The sequence below is a fragment of the Phyllostomus discolor genome, chromosome 13, assembly GCF_004126475.2.
Source record: "Phyllostomus discolor isolate MPI-MPIP mPhyDis1 chromosome 13, mPhyDis1.pri.v3, whole genome shotgun sequence".
Classification (NCBI taxonomy): Eukaryota; Metazoa; Chordata; class Mammalia; order Chiroptera; family Phyllostomidae; genus Phyllostomus; species Phyllostomus discolor.
The window spans coordinates 23,839,611-23,854,393 of NC_040915.2; the positions used below are offsets into that span (position 1 = coordinate 23,839,611).

The 14,783-nt window shown below is 50.4% G+C and overlaps 1 protein-coding gene across 1 annotated transcript; it reads left to right on the plus strand.

Moving 5' to 3' along the window:
• Positions 1-742: 742 nt before the first annotated feature.
• SAP30L (SAP30 like) lies at positions 743-11,032 on the plus strand. The gene is made up of 4 exons (XM_028528469.2): positions 743-1,523; positions 5,449-5,571; positions 7,784-7,882; positions 9,877-11,032. Exons 1-4 carry the CDS (start codon positions 1,326-1,328, stop codon positions 10,003-10,005), a joined length of 549 nt encoding a protein of 182 aa, XP_028384270.1. The 5' UTR covers positions 743-1,325; the 3' UTR covers positions 10,006-11,032.
• The last annotated feature ends 3,751 nt before the right edge of the window (positions 11,033-14,783 follow it).

Consider the following 14,783-nt stretch of genomic DNA (forward strand, 5'->3'; position numbering starts at 1 on the left):
CCGGGGGTTGCCTTCCTGCCTCCCCTTCTCTGTCCGCGCGGACCAAGCCAATCCCAGTCGCCACAGACTGGGGCCTCCGCCACCCTCGAGCGTCCTACTACCTTGCAAGACCCGCCATCAGACACTCATCATCTCTTCGGCACGCCTTTCCATGTATCTCTACGAGTTTGTCCTCAATCTTTCTCACCACGACTGGCTTTCGGTCCTGCTTCGCCCACCCTGCCTCCCACCGTTCTGCGGGTCTTCTGGCCCTAGTCTTCCCGTTTCACCCAGTCGGTCCTTCTCTTCACGGCACCTCGATCTCTTTTAGGTACCCCTCATAGGCCCCTCCTCATGTCAGTTCTCTGCGCCCCCGCCCACGTCTGTACATCTGTCCGTCCCCTAAAGTGATCTTCCGTTCCTGGAGTCTGGCCTTCCATCCAGCTAGGTCCCTGGTCACCCTCTGTCCCTGGGCCACGATAGTCTGAAGCCCCGTTCCCCTCCTCAACCTGGGAACTCTTCCCTCTCCCACTTTCTCTACTTTGAATCCATCCCAGCAGAGTCCAGGAAGTAGCCAGGCGCCGGGGACTGGCGGCTATAGGGCCCAATGAGAAGCGCCAGCGGCGGCGGCGGCCCCGCCCAGACAGCAAACCCTGCCAATGGCCGAGTGGAGGCGGGACTTCCGCTGTAGCGGGGAGGGCGGGGGCAGCGAACTGTTGTGGTGCGGAGCGTTGGGCTGGTGGCGGCCGGTGGCCCAGGGGCTGCCACTGGACTCGGGGCGCAGCCGAGCGGCTGCAGGGGTGGGGCGGACCCGACGCCCTGCGGGGCTCGGGCGCCGCAGGTTCGAGGCCGGGCCCCGCGCGCCGGAGGCCGCGCTACCCCCGGGGAGCTGCCCGGCGGTGAGTTTGCCCAGCAGCCGAAAGAAGGCGGGAGCCAGCGGGGGCCCTGGAAACCTTCTGGCAACCTGGGCCCGGAGTCTCCGGGGACCTGCCGCTTCCTGGGTCGCCCTCCCGGACGTCCCCGCCGAAGGGTAACTGTTCTGGGCCCCCGGCAAAAGGAGCCTTCAGGTGACCCCCGGCGGGGCCCTGCGAGCCGCGAGAGCCAACCTCGGGGCCTGGAGCCGGGGAGGAAGGGGGCTTTCCGGAGACGCGCGGCAGGGTCCGAGGAGCCGTAGCGCAGCGGAGCGGAGCCGGGCCTCCCGGGCACGGGGCAGGGCAGCGCGTGCTCTGGAGACAGACTCTGGGACCCTCGGGTGCGGGGGCCTCGGCGACTGCCCCGCGGAGATCGCGGCCGCGGAGTGGCCTACAGGGGAGCCTACCCCCAAGAGGCCGGCCCGGGACGGGGAGATGAACGGCTTTAGCACCGAGGAGGACAGCCGCGAAGGGCCCCCCGCCGCCCCCGCCGCCGCCCCGGGCTACGGCCAGAGCTGCTGCCTCATCGAGGACGGCGAGCGCTGCGTCCGGCCGGCGGGCAACGCCTCCTTCAGCAAGAGGGTCCAGAAGAGCATCTCGCAGAAGAAACTCAAACTGGACATCGACAAGAGCGTGAGTCTCCCCGCCCCCGGCTGGGTCCCCGCGCCGGCCGCTGTCGGCCTCTGCCCGCCAAACTACGGGTGGGACTCCGGGGCCCTCCCCGCCCTGGGCCTCGCTGCCCTTTATCTGAAAACCGAGGAGTTGGACTCGCGATTTCAAAGGCCGCTTCAGCGCGGACCTGCTCTCCCTAGAATTCTGCCCAAATCCGCAGGTTGGGGCGAGGGTGCTCCTAGGACCCTTCCTGCCGGGGAAGATTGACAAGTTTTTAGCTCGTTTAATTGGTTTAGATATTGGAGCAGGGAGAGGAGGGTTCATTGCGTTGACCCACGGAGGACCAAGTATCGGGGAGGTGGTAAGAAAGGGAGCCGGCTCTTCTCCAACTTCTCAGAGCCCTGCTATTCCTTCGGAAAAGGAAAGGTGGCAGTTACTTCCCTTTCTGCCGCGGCCTCAGCTTCTGCAAAGGGCCACCGAGCTCACTGCTTCGCAGGCAGCTGAAGGGAAATGGGGTTTTCAAGCATGTGGCAGAAATAAGGCCAAGACCAGGTCTTGAGAGGTGGCTCTTGCTGTCCAAGTGACTGGAAGGAAGAAAAGCGACTTTCTTACGGATACCGTCTTTAGAAATGCCCAGTAGGAGGGGGTTTACGTTTGAGTAGACTTGTCCTGTGTTTTGTGCCTAACTATAGGAAAACTTTCCCTGTGTGATCCCACCTCTTTTAGGTAACAATTCTAAAGAGGTGCCACGTGTCTACAAACTAGGGACTTTTTAGTTTGATATCTGTTGCCGCAGCATCTTGATTAGAAATTGGAAATGAGTTATGGGGGTATTTAATATTCAGGGAGACTGGCTAACATTCATTTTTAGGACTGAAATTTCTGCACTGTTGGTGGAAGTCAGAGAGTGCTTGTTAAACTGAAAGGACTTCCACTCTCCCATTTCTGATTTTACGGTTGAAACTGAGGCCCAAACTGACAGTGCCAAAGTCACACAACACGTAAAAGGCTGGTTAATTTCTTAAACCCATTGTCTGATTTACTTTCAAGCCCCATGCATAAGTCTCTAATAAGTAAAAGATCGGCCCTGCGCTTTCTTCCAGGCTCTTCTCTCCCACCCCAATTTTTTAAGTTAATTATAATACCACATCTACAACTCTCTTTTAAAATGGCTGGGGGTAGGTTAATGGCTTTCTTATTACAAACCTCCGTGAACAAATGAAAGAGAGAAGAGAAGAGAAGAGAATAAATTCATCTGAGCACAAACAGCTGGCTAGACACTAAGGTGGCCCGGATTAGGACACATGTTTAAATGAAATGCTTAAGACTAAGACAGTAGTGAACTCAGCCTGCCTTCTGTGTAGGTTGTTGGGAGCCTTTACTTAGGTAGCTTATAATAATAATATTTTCCAGTACTTAAAATAAAGAAAGGAAGAAGGTTACCATTCTTTTAAACCCTTGGATGCTGTCACAGCGGAGTGACTGCGCTGTTGCAGTTGGGGTTCCACTGACCCAGTGACCCCACTGGAGAACTTGCGTTGAGCCACGATGCTTGTTTAGCGCGCGCGCACACACACACACACACACACACACACACACTCACACTCTGTCTGGAAGAGACGGCAGCCTGAGACCAGCACTGGAGTTCCCACAAGGCAATGCTTCTGAAGGAGTAGGGTTTCAAGGTGGAATCGCTCACAATTTGCTTCGAGGTGGTGTTGCAGAGTCATTCTTTCTGGAGGGGATTCTATTTCATTCTCACAGGCTTGGGCAGGAATTCAGTTCTAAGGAACTGCTGCATTATAAGAATTTGTAGCTGTTGTAGAAAATGAAACAGGAAAAGTAAACACTACAGCCCTTGCCACCCGCTCCTTCCTCCACACTGCCCCCACTGGAGGCCACTGAGCTCTGAAATTTCTGAAAACCAGTGTGTGCTTGAAAATGGTTAAGTAAAAATAATGACTTCTTATCGCATAGAAAGAGTCTAGCAGAGAGCCTTTTTAAATAATAGCACAAAATATCCCACTTGGGCAGTTTAGCTCATTTCATACAGGCATTGGCAGTGTTCTATGATTTATCAAGATATAACATGCTTTCAAAGAGCCCTCCAATGGACATATTTCAGCTTTTTTTTTTCCTTCTCGGGTAAAGTGGAAGTTGAGAATAGTGTGAGGAAAATGTTGGGATAGGAAAGGACACGTGCTGGGGTTCAAAAGTCCTGAGTGACCTTGGCCAGGTCATTTCCCTGCCCTGGGTGACTTCAGTTTATCCCTCTAGAAAATGAGGTTGGGGCCAGTGAGGTTGCATGGGTGGCTGCTGAGTTCTCACCCATCTAGCATTCCATGATTCTGGAGTCTTGACTTGAAATCTCCCAGCCCCAGCTGGGAGATTTAGGAAATCACCTTTTTTGCCTGTTCTCCTACCAAGTTTGTCTGTGTGAATTGGAGGAGCAGCTTAATGGGTTGACAAGTGGGGCTGGCTAGCATGAGGGCCAGCTTCCTAGCTGGGAAGTGGAGCATGCTGCAAGTGTGCGCACCCCCCGATAAAAGGATGTCGGGCACTATAGGCATCAACCAGGCGGGATTCTTTGGACAGTGACCCACCCTGTGCCTGACAGTCCTTTGACAGAGTCTACTCTGGCAAAGCTGCCCCAGGTTGTAAGCATATGTAAATGGTTACAAACCATTTTACTGGCCTAAACTGCTTTTAGATGCAAGGGCTGCATAAGTTCATGCCACAGCATTTATTGAGCACCTGCTGTCTGCAAGGCACTATCATAGTATAAAAACTACTCATGACTCACTACTCGAACCACATGAAAGTGGGCGTTCATCTGAATAAAAACCAGTTTTCATTATTTTCTCCGTGAAGAGGCCTGAATTAATGGATGCTGGTTTCCTATCAGCTTACTTTTTTCTTTAAGAACTTAAGGGGTAAACTCAAATTCAGAAGCCTCTTGAGAACATTTGTGCAACAGCTGTTTCAGTGTCAACAGCCCCAAGCCATTTACACAGGCCTTCGGTTCCTGGTAGGTTTTTTGAATGGCTTCTCTCGTCGACCCTGGTACAACTCTTAAACAAAAACCTGTTCCTCACGTCTCAGCTGCTGTTGCCGCCTTCACTTACTACTCTGCCTCCAGCCTGTAGCGGAAAATCAGCAGTAGCGTGCCACTGCTTCTCTGTGGTTCTGCCTCGTGAGGATGTCCGCTTCCGTCTCCACTTCCCTTTGTGGATCAGACGTGAGGCGGTGCAATAATTAGAAGTGGGTGCTCAGAAACCATGTCTTTCAGAGACGGGTCATCCTCCTACGGCACCTGTTACCAGCGTCAAAACTGTGTGTCCTGTATATCAGTACCGCAGTCCCTTTGCTGCTCTTCTAAGCTCACGACTCCGGCAGGTCTCAAATGTCACATCACTCCCAGCCTCCAAAACCCTGGGGCACTAGGTCTTGTCTGAAGGAAAGACAAAGCTGTTCCCACTTGTACCCCAAGCCCCAAATTTCTCCTTATGCTCTTACATGGGTAGTCACCTCCGCCTACTACTGTCTACCCTGGGGCTCCCTCGCTCACGCCTTCTGACACCTGCGTCTGAAACTCCAAGTCGTAGCTCTTCTTTCTGCACGGAATGCTTCCTGTCTACGTGTGAGTCCTCCCCCGTAGTCAGGGCCTCCGCCCCGACTGTCTGCTGCGCTGCCCTCTCCCGCTGAGTCTGGACCGTTGATTTTCAACGAGGATTTGGTTTACACCACACTCCCAGTGTGATGTTAGTGTTCTCCCCGCGGGTCTCTTGTTCCCCAAACCAGTGGTAAACTCCTGGGAGCGATGGCCCGAACCTTGTCATTCCTTCGCTCTCCCCACTGCCTTGAAGAGGGGAGGAGTAGCCCATTCACTGGACAGATGCTGTGTCCGTGGAATCGGCAGCTCTGACTTCCATTTGCTTCCCATCAGGTAAGGCACCTGTATATCTGTGACTTCCACAAGAATTTCATCCAGAGCGTTCGGAATAAAAGGAAGAGGAAGACGAGTGACGATGGCGGAGATTCTCCTGACCACGACACCGACATTCCTGAGGTAACGGCCACAAAAGCCCACCTGAGAACGCTGCAAGGGGGGCTCTAATCTGGTCCTTCCCTCTGGCCTGGTCTTCTTTTTGCGCCAAGAGGAAATTTCAGTCCCCTTTGTTTTCCATGGTTTGTTTGAAAAGTGAATCATAAAAGCAGAGTAATATAGAATTTGAGAGCTAAAAGCTTAGAAATGGGTGGTTCTGCCTGCCCCGTCATTTTACAGATGGGCGCCGGGACCCGAGGTCACACATGCGGTTTGGGGCTCCAGGGCCTTTTCTTCAGGAAAACCCCGACAAATGGTGAAATACAGCCACGGTGTCAAGTGTGTTAAAATTTTGGTTTTGCCTTTAAAGTTGGAGACTGAGTTGGTGTGGTCACTCAAGCTCAGGGAAGTCACTTCCCCTCTGTTTTCTCGTCTGCAAAATGAAGGTGTAAGCTGTCCGTTCACACCAGCTCTGATTTCCTGTCACTCTCTGATTCCTGTCCCGGGCTCGTTCTAAGTCCATTGTACTGGACCCCAGGGGCTCTCAGCCCTGGCACTAGTGACACTGGCGGCCAGATAACTCCTTGTTGGGGGGCTGTCCTGCGAACTGGAGGATGTTGCCAGCGTCCTTGTATTCTCCCCACTGGGTGCCAGCCATGCCACTCCCTGAGTCGTGATCTTCAAAGTGTCTCCTGACACTGCCGGGTGTCCGGGGGGTGGGGGGGACAAAATCATCACACGTTGAGAGCCACTGCACTGGACCAGGGCACCGAGGCTTCTCATGCCAGAAGGCCGCCTTTCCTTCAGGGAGCCTGTGTCTATTAAGCAAGGCTACAGGAAGGAACATTGGATTTTTTTCTATTTAAATTGTTTTCATTGAAGACTCAGCAAAGAAGAACCGTTTACAGTGTACATTGAATATTTGACGCATGAATATTTCATAAGGCAACTGCCTGTTAGCACTCAGGGAAAATGACTGTAGGAAGGAAAAGAGTAGGCGGGCCTTTGTCTGCAGATGAGGAAACCTTTGAAAACACAGCCCTTTCCCTCCACCCCTCCTGTGTCCCCTTGTTAAGCATTGGTTTAATGTAGCTTCGATTGCCTTTAGCATTATTATATTTTATAAGGAAATGGATTATTAAATTTCTAAATGCTTTTCAAAAAAAATAAGGTTTGAGGAATGTTTTGAAAAGAAGGAAGGACTTTGGTCCCTCATATTGATCATTCATTTTGTTTTTAAGTGCTCTCCACCTGCCTGAAGCAAGAACATCTCTTTTAGAGGCAGGTAAAGGCAGCCCAACTTTCTGGGCCTTCAATGTTTCATGACTGTGCAGCTTTCCTCTCTTCCTGTGTTAGAAGAAAAGGGGGGGTCCTTTCCCCTCTCTTATCCAGCCATCTGCAGAGACCCTGGCCCTAACCTACTGACTTGTACACTCGCCACAGTAGCTTTGGAGCTTTCTATGGAGGGTTGTTAAGGATTCTAATACCCGAAGCCTGAGCCTAGGAAAGAACTCTTTGAGAATAACAGCACTTCTCACTGTTCTTCACGCCCCTCTATCCAGTCTGCTGCCAAGCTTGGGCCCGTCTTCCTCCAGGATGTCTATCTCTGGTCCTGCCTTTGCTCTCCATGCCTGGTGTACCCCTCTGGCATCTCCACCCCTCCCAAACTTCATCATCTCACTCTAGATCGTTGCTATAGCATCTCCCTCTGCCTGCCCTCCCCACCCCCTACCCTAACCCTAACCCTGCCCTCCCAACCCCTACCCTAACCCTGCCCTCCCCACCCCCTGCCCATCAAGCCACCACCAGACCCATCTTCCTGGAACAGCACCCAACATGCTCCCATCCAGTCTCACTGTCGAACCCATCAGGATTACCTGTGACCCCCTAGCCCATCTCTTCATCTCCTGGCTTTCTGTGCTCACGATCCTCCCCTTCACTCCCTACTCTTGCTCTGTTCCTCACTGCCTTCCTGGACCCTGCCTCTCCTTAGCTTAAGCTTCACCGCCTCCATCAGCCTTCTGGGACCACCCTCCCCAGCCAGAACTCTTCTTCCACTCCACTATTATTTTTGTCCTCCCAGCTAGTTATTAGTCCTCAACAGACCATTTCTAAGACTTCTTTGTAGTCCTTCCCATCCCCACCCCTACCTAGGGTAGTGCCAGGCACACAGTGGGCTCTCGGTGAGTGGTGGTTGGTCAGGTGATGGATAACGTGTTTCTGCTCTTCTCTCTAGGTTGATCTGTTCCAGCTGCAGGTGAACACTCTACGACGCTATAAACGACACTACAAATTGCAGACCAGACCAGGCTTCAATAAGGCCCAGTTAGCAGAAGTAGGTAGACAAAATTGCACTCTGAGAAGAGAGTCAGTATTGTGTTTCTGATGGTGACCTTGAGCCTCCCCACTGCTCTGTGGGCCTGGTGATCATAATCCCCTCCATAGCTCTGCAAGCAACTTTCTGTTCCCTCTTTTCAACAACTTAGAGTCCCACAGCTTTAGATCTGGAAAGGCTCTGATGTTCATAAAAGAAACCGTGGCACAGAGAGAGGAAAAGGCTTCCAAATTTGTGTGATTCCAGAACGGAGCCTGGAAGCTCAGGACTCCTGATTCTAAGTCCTGAGTGTGTTTGTTTGTTTGGATCGTATTTTTGCAAGATTCTTTATAGATAGGTTCCTTCCTGCACATCAGCTTTGTCAGATTGATCATTCCTAAACCTTCCCTCATGTTCTATAGGAGCTATTTTTCTTTGTTTTTGTTTTTGTTTTTTTTTACTTGATTTATTCTTCTCTGACGCTGGTAGTGGAAATAGTCATCATGATGGATGGAGCTCGAGAGAGTGCTCTCCTGCCTGCCCGGGGTTCTCAGCCTAGTGTGGAGGGCGGGCCGTGCCCTGACGGCCACTGCTGCAATACACGGACAGCCTGGCCTGATGTTTCTCTCCTGCTGGCGCTTGTGTGGGTGCCCTCTCACCCCTCTTTTCTGACTGTTGTAGAAAATTTGGAAAATGGAGCAAAGAAAAATATAAGCCTACCATCCAGAGATAACCACTCTGTAGTTCTTCCTCTGACTCTTTTTTTCTGTCCTAACCACTTGGCTCATTCAGAGATTTCTTTTTTTTTTTTTAAGAGTTTAGTCTTTTTATTTCTTTTTTTAAAAGATTATATTTACTTATTTTTAGAGAGGGGGGAAGGGAAGGAGAAAGAGAGCCAGAGAAACATCGATGTGTGGTTGCCTCTCATGCGCCCCTTACCGGGGGACCTGGCCTGCAACGCAGGCATGTGCTCTGACTGGGAATTGAACCAGCAACCCTTCGGTTCGCAGGCTGGCACTCAGTCCACTGAGCCACACCAGCCAGGGCCAGAGATTTCTTTAAAGGCTCACAGCCCCACTGATTTTTGGTCTTGCCTTCAGAGGTATTTTGCTGAGTCATCATTTTTTTTCTTAAACCTCTCCTTCACCACCATCCAAATAAAACACAGAAGCACACAAGGCTTTCCTACTTAAGACTGTGTTACCCGAGTGCCAGTATTCGCCCCGGTGGGAGAGGTAGGACAAGGCAGGGCAAGAGGAGACATGTATTCTGAAGACTTGTAAAATAAAGCACAATTTCAGGAATGGAGAGTAAATGATGGATTTTTTTCAACTCTGTGTCTTTTAAAATGAACTCTTAGGTAACACATCTAAGAGTTCAATTGGCTGTTCATTTAACTTTTTTAAAATTTATTTATTTACTTACTTATTTAGAGACTCGGGAAGGGAGAGAAAAGAGAGAGAGAGAAACATGGATTGGTAGCACACATGCCCGACCGGGGACCAAATCTGTAACCCAGCCATGTGCCCTGACCAAGAATCGAACTGGCAACCTTTTGCTTTGCAGAACAATACCCAGGCAACTGAGCCACACTGGTTAGGGCTCATGTGACATAATTTTTAAAAAGACGCTTTGCTGTCAAGTTTCAGAGCCTGAGAGATTATGGTAGCAGTTGGCCAACCAGATTAGTCCCAGTCTCTTCCGCCATGGAGATGACCTTGAGATCCTGCCACGATGGGCAATAGGACCAACTGCCACTGACGCAGAACTGCACCTTGGGAGTGTTGAGGGGTAGAGTCCCGCTTTCAGAAGCCTGGAAACCCAGTCACCTAAACCACAGGCAAAGAGGGCAGTCTGGGCCCTGCAGCTCTGTGGGGAGTTCTGTGGCAACCACAGCCTCCTCCACAGCGCTGAGAGCGGCTTCCTGGTCCCTCTGGTGCACAGTTGAGAATCCGTGGCCCTGACTTATGCATGTTTTTTGTGTGTGTTGTTTTGTTTTTTTTACCTCCATGTAGACTGTCAGTCGACACTTCAGGAACATACCTGTGAATGAAAAAGAGACCCTTGCCTACTTCATCTACATGGTGAAGAGTAACAAGAGTAGACTGGACCAGAAATCAGAGGGCAGCAAGCAGCTGGAGTGAGGATGAAGCACATCCTCGGGAATGAAGTCTGATGCTCGACGCACAGGTGACATCTGCTACAGTTAAGCCCGTAAAGACTTTTAAGTTTTATTATAAATAAAAATGTTTGAATGATACATACTGTAAATCTTTTTGGTCAGGAGGATTATATTCTCCTGATTCAGCATGTGTATACAAAGACTTTGTTTTAAGGCAACTACTGGGCTGAAAAAAAAAGCAAGATCATAGAAAAAATTAAAGAAAAACTACGTATTGCAGCATTCAAAACAGCATTAAGTCAGTGCTACTGGAAATGAGGGGTAACATATTTTGGGAGTCACCTGGTAATCCCATTCTGCCACGCGTGAGAGGTAGCGCTGTGACATCAGCAGGGTGGCGGTGGTGGAGGAGGTGTGTGAGCAGACCCCCATGTGCTGGGGCCAGGGAGGCCCCGCCTTGTTTCAGGCTTTGTTGATCAGCAGATCGGTTTGACCCCGTCCCCCTGGCTGGCCCCGTGCCTTACACACAGTAGGCACTCCATCGGCATTCGTTGGCTAATCGAGCTGTCACTAACAGTGCCAGCCTTGTAACAGCTGCTTCACACCTCCAGTTAATGAGGCCTCTGCAACTTCTGTGGTTTACCACTTAACTTCTAGAGTGTGGAGGAAATCCTGACGGACCAACAAGAGGTTTCACATCAAATGAGCACCTCAGGACAGTCACGTGTGCCAAGCTGTATTTGTGGAGGCTCCAGAAACACAGGTGCAGAGAGACCTCTCAGGAGATGTGGCCCTTTGCACACCCTTCTGCACTTCCTTCTTTGGGGTGAAGTTGTGTATTGAGATTTCAGCCATTCTCCTGGGCCGTAAATGCTTTTGCAAATGGAGGTACTTAGAGGTTTGGGGCCCGTGTTTTCAGAAGTGCTAATCCGTAGTTCATGACCACCAAGAAGGCTGCCAAGGACCGTGTGCTTCCCACTCAGAAGTCCAGCTGTGGGGCAGAAGTCTGCCTGGCCTCGATGCCCTGGGCTCAGGGTCAGCAACAAACCGTGGGCCTGAGCAACAGAGACCAGTGCCAGCCGATGCACTCGTTCTTATGAGCAGTGTGCCTCCCTTTAGGGAGGAAGATTGTTAAAATAATTCTTTAAGTATTAATTACCCAATTTTTTTATGTTCACAGACTCAGCTTCCTCTCTAATTATGTCATAGCCAAAGTATCCTTTGAAAACAAAGCTTTATATCCAAAAGTCTGCTTTTCCAAAATTTTCTAATCAGCGTGTTGCGGGCATAGGGTGTGGACAGGGAACGGGAGAAAGAGAGAAGGATGTGGATGCTAATTTCTGACCATCTTGACATACGCTGTGGTCAAAAGTACCGTTTCTTTACTCGGTTTTAAATCTGAGTTCTTTCTTAAGCCTTAAGTACTAAAAGGAGCCGTGGACGGCCCGGCCAGGCAGAGCTGTAGGGTCTCGCAGCGGACGGCTGGGTCTGAGTACAACACGGAGAAGTCAGAGTGGAAACCCCCGCTGAGCTGGGCGGTGGGTTCAGTTCTGTGGGGCCGAGCGCCACGCTTCCGGTGGACTGGGGACAGGGCCACCACTCTCCCTAAAACGCAGCGTGTCCCATTGCAGCAAAGCTTCCTCCTGTGTCCGAAATGCATGTCTAGCAGATTGCATTTTCTACATATGTATAAATGAATGTACATAGAACATACTCTAGACTATGAGAGGGTCTTATTTTAACACACCTGGCTGTGGACGGCACGTCAGGGCACTGAGTGTTGAGTCATTCAGATCCAGTGTGTACTTAGAGGTCGTCTCACTACTTATAGCTGAAGGGAGTTGATGTGTGGGCATCCAGAAGGCTCAAAGGTGTGTGGTTTATCTAGGTTTCATTTCCGAGAGGCCGAATTAGAAAGGGCGATGGTGTTCCACACCAAGTCCCCTCTTCCAGGGCATTTTTTTCTCATCAGACTGGAGGCCTGGGGGCTAAGGCGTCAGAAACCTGCTCTCTGGAAATGTCCCTGTCTTCTTGAGAGAGTGTGTCTTTCTGATGTTTAAACCAAAATGACGAATGTGTAGGTCATGTCACTGTTTTTCTAACGGCAAATCTGTCTTCCCAGTTGAGAGAGACAGCAGTGCATTTCTGTAAGAGAATACGGTGTTAGGATCCCTCTGTGCAAGTGAGTCTGTAAGAATGCTTTGTTCCGAGGGGCAGCCTGGGGAAACTCGCCACCTTCAGCCAGATGTTGTAGACACTTGAGTCGCATGCCGTCTTTCCTCTAAAAAGAGCTGCTTTTGGAAAGTGGAGATTGTGGGTATCTATTTCACCTTTGGAAACACAGAAGGTGAGAGAAAAGACAAAGCTTCCCGAACTTACTTTTGTCTTGTGTGCAGAAGTCTGTTCTTTCATCAAACCACTAAACCACTTGCCTTAGTCTCCTCTGCAGTTTCCCATGGCTTGACCTGTGGGCAGGAGACTTCTGCCTGTTGGAAATGGCCAGGCCCTGCAGAGCAGCTGGGTCAGGCCTCAGGGAGCAGTGGGGCTTTGGGAAAGCAGTGTGCATCTTGGCTGCCTGCATTTTTATGCCACCTGTCAAGGACTCTTGCGCTTCTCTCCACCTGTAACATTACAACATTGCCTTTTCTCCTCTTGGTGCTCCTGGGCAAAACTGGAATTTGAAATAGAACTGGTGTCGTCTTCTTAAAGATTACAGTCCCTGCCTCAGTTCCGGCCTGGTATGGTTCTCCGTATGCCCTGAAGGTTGTCACGTGGATGTGCCAATATCCTGCTGTTCATATTGCTGCGTTTTAAGATTTTTAAAAAACCAGTGGACAAACTTCTTATTTCAGTGAACAAACTCTTACGTTGGCAACAATCATAACTGAATCTCATGAAAGACTGAAACTAAGGATTCAAGACTGGCAGTGTAAAATGAAGAGGAGTTTATGTGTTACGGCCGCTAAGTTGCTAGGTGTTCCTGTCATAGCTAAATACTCAACTGCTAGGCTTCTGGAAAACAGATAATAATCATTGTTTGCGGTCATACTGTTGCATCCAACCTTGGCATTTCAGCTGTTTATTTTCTGGGAACTTTCTGTGTTACTATGCTACAGGACAACTGCCTGGTGGAAGGGAGAAGGTAGGAAGAGAAGCTTACTCTGGGGGCCTTGCCTATTGCAGTAGGCTGTCCCAGGCCAGAGTAAGGGCTTCATGGAGACCACCTGAGGGCCCTCGCTCAGTACAATGGCAAGACCTAAACGTTGGGAAAGGGGCTTTGAGTCACCCAATCCCGTCTCCCCATAGGTGCTGACCTTCCTCCTACAACCGTCCCACCAAGGATTTGAGCAGTCTGGGCTTAAACACCTCTGAGGACAGAGAACTCACTACCTCCCAGGGGTGTCTGTTTCTATCTTTGTAAACCTCTGGCTTTTCTATGTTCTCTGTGACTTCCATCTGAGTCTCTGCCCAATGAGGGCCACATGGGATAAGTTGCTCATCTTGGCCAAGGACCTAGTTGCTTGCTGACACTGTCCCAGGGCATAACAATTGATTTTTGAAAAGAAGTAGCTAGCAAATAGACACGTTGTTGTCCCGACTCTCCAGCCCTCTGAGTATTGGTGCATTTAGTTCCTTGTAGAGAACGCTGGGGAAACCCCATCGCCTGGTTGTGCCCTCCTGTGCTCGCTGAAGCGGACGGAGGACGTCAGCAGAGGCCAGGATGCTATTGGCCTCATGGGAAAAACCCAGCACGGAGGAGGCCTTAGTGCTGTGTTTGTCCTACAAACGCCAATGCTCACGTCACTTAGGAAAAACTTTAGCTAGAAAATTTTAAAATGTTGCTCTATGTGGTGTTTGAAGTTTCCATGGCTGCTGAAGGCTTGCACCTTAAAATTCCCGAAAGTACTTCACATACTATTTTTACCAAGAAGGCAGAGCTTAGGAACTTGGCCAAATCGGGGAACCACAGGCCTCAGTGTCTAAGAAGCACCGTATTTTCAAGCTTGAAAGTCCTATAAGGTTGCTGTTGTCCAGTTCATTTTTAGAGGTGGGGAAACGAAAATTCAAAAAGAGCTTTCCCTGAGTCCCGCAGCATTATCTGGACTCACCTGTGTCTTCCGGGCCTGCTCAGCTTCTGACCTGCAGTGTGACTCAATTCAGTCTAAAGTGGCCTGCCTCCGCTTCTCGAGACCTTGAGACTGAGCTGAGGTTTCCAAGACCGACCTGCAAACTCAAGGCTCAGTGAGTGGTTAAAAAAAGCAATCGGCTGAGTTTTGCAAAACAAATGAAAGGAGCAACCAGAGCTCCCTTATAACCTAAGACCAGCACTCAAAAGTGTCGGTGGGATACTCAGTGTTGTCCTAGAATCTAAATTCCCACAGAATGGGCTTGCCCGTGAGACCTGTCAGTCAGACCCCCGCCTTTCAGGCCGCCCTCGGAGAGCCTATGACTCTGCTGGCCCTGACCAGACAGACGCAGCTCTGTGGCCTGGAGATTTGCAGCCTTCCAGCCCCTGAGCCAAGCGGTTGCTGAGCCAAGCGGTTGCTGAGCCAAGCGGTTGAGCAGAAGGACAGGTGGGCTCAAGATCGTGCCCTGAGAAGCACGGTGCTTTCGGGGTGCCTTTCTATTCCTTTCCTTTCACTACTGACTGTCTCCACATTTGCGGTTAGGAACAGTAAAGGTGATCTGGTGTCTCCAGGTAGAATGCAGACTGAAGCAAGGTGGGACCTTTTCTTAAGGTAGACATGTCTACGATCAGTTCCTTCATCTAGCTTGCATCTTAAAACACATACGTTTTGG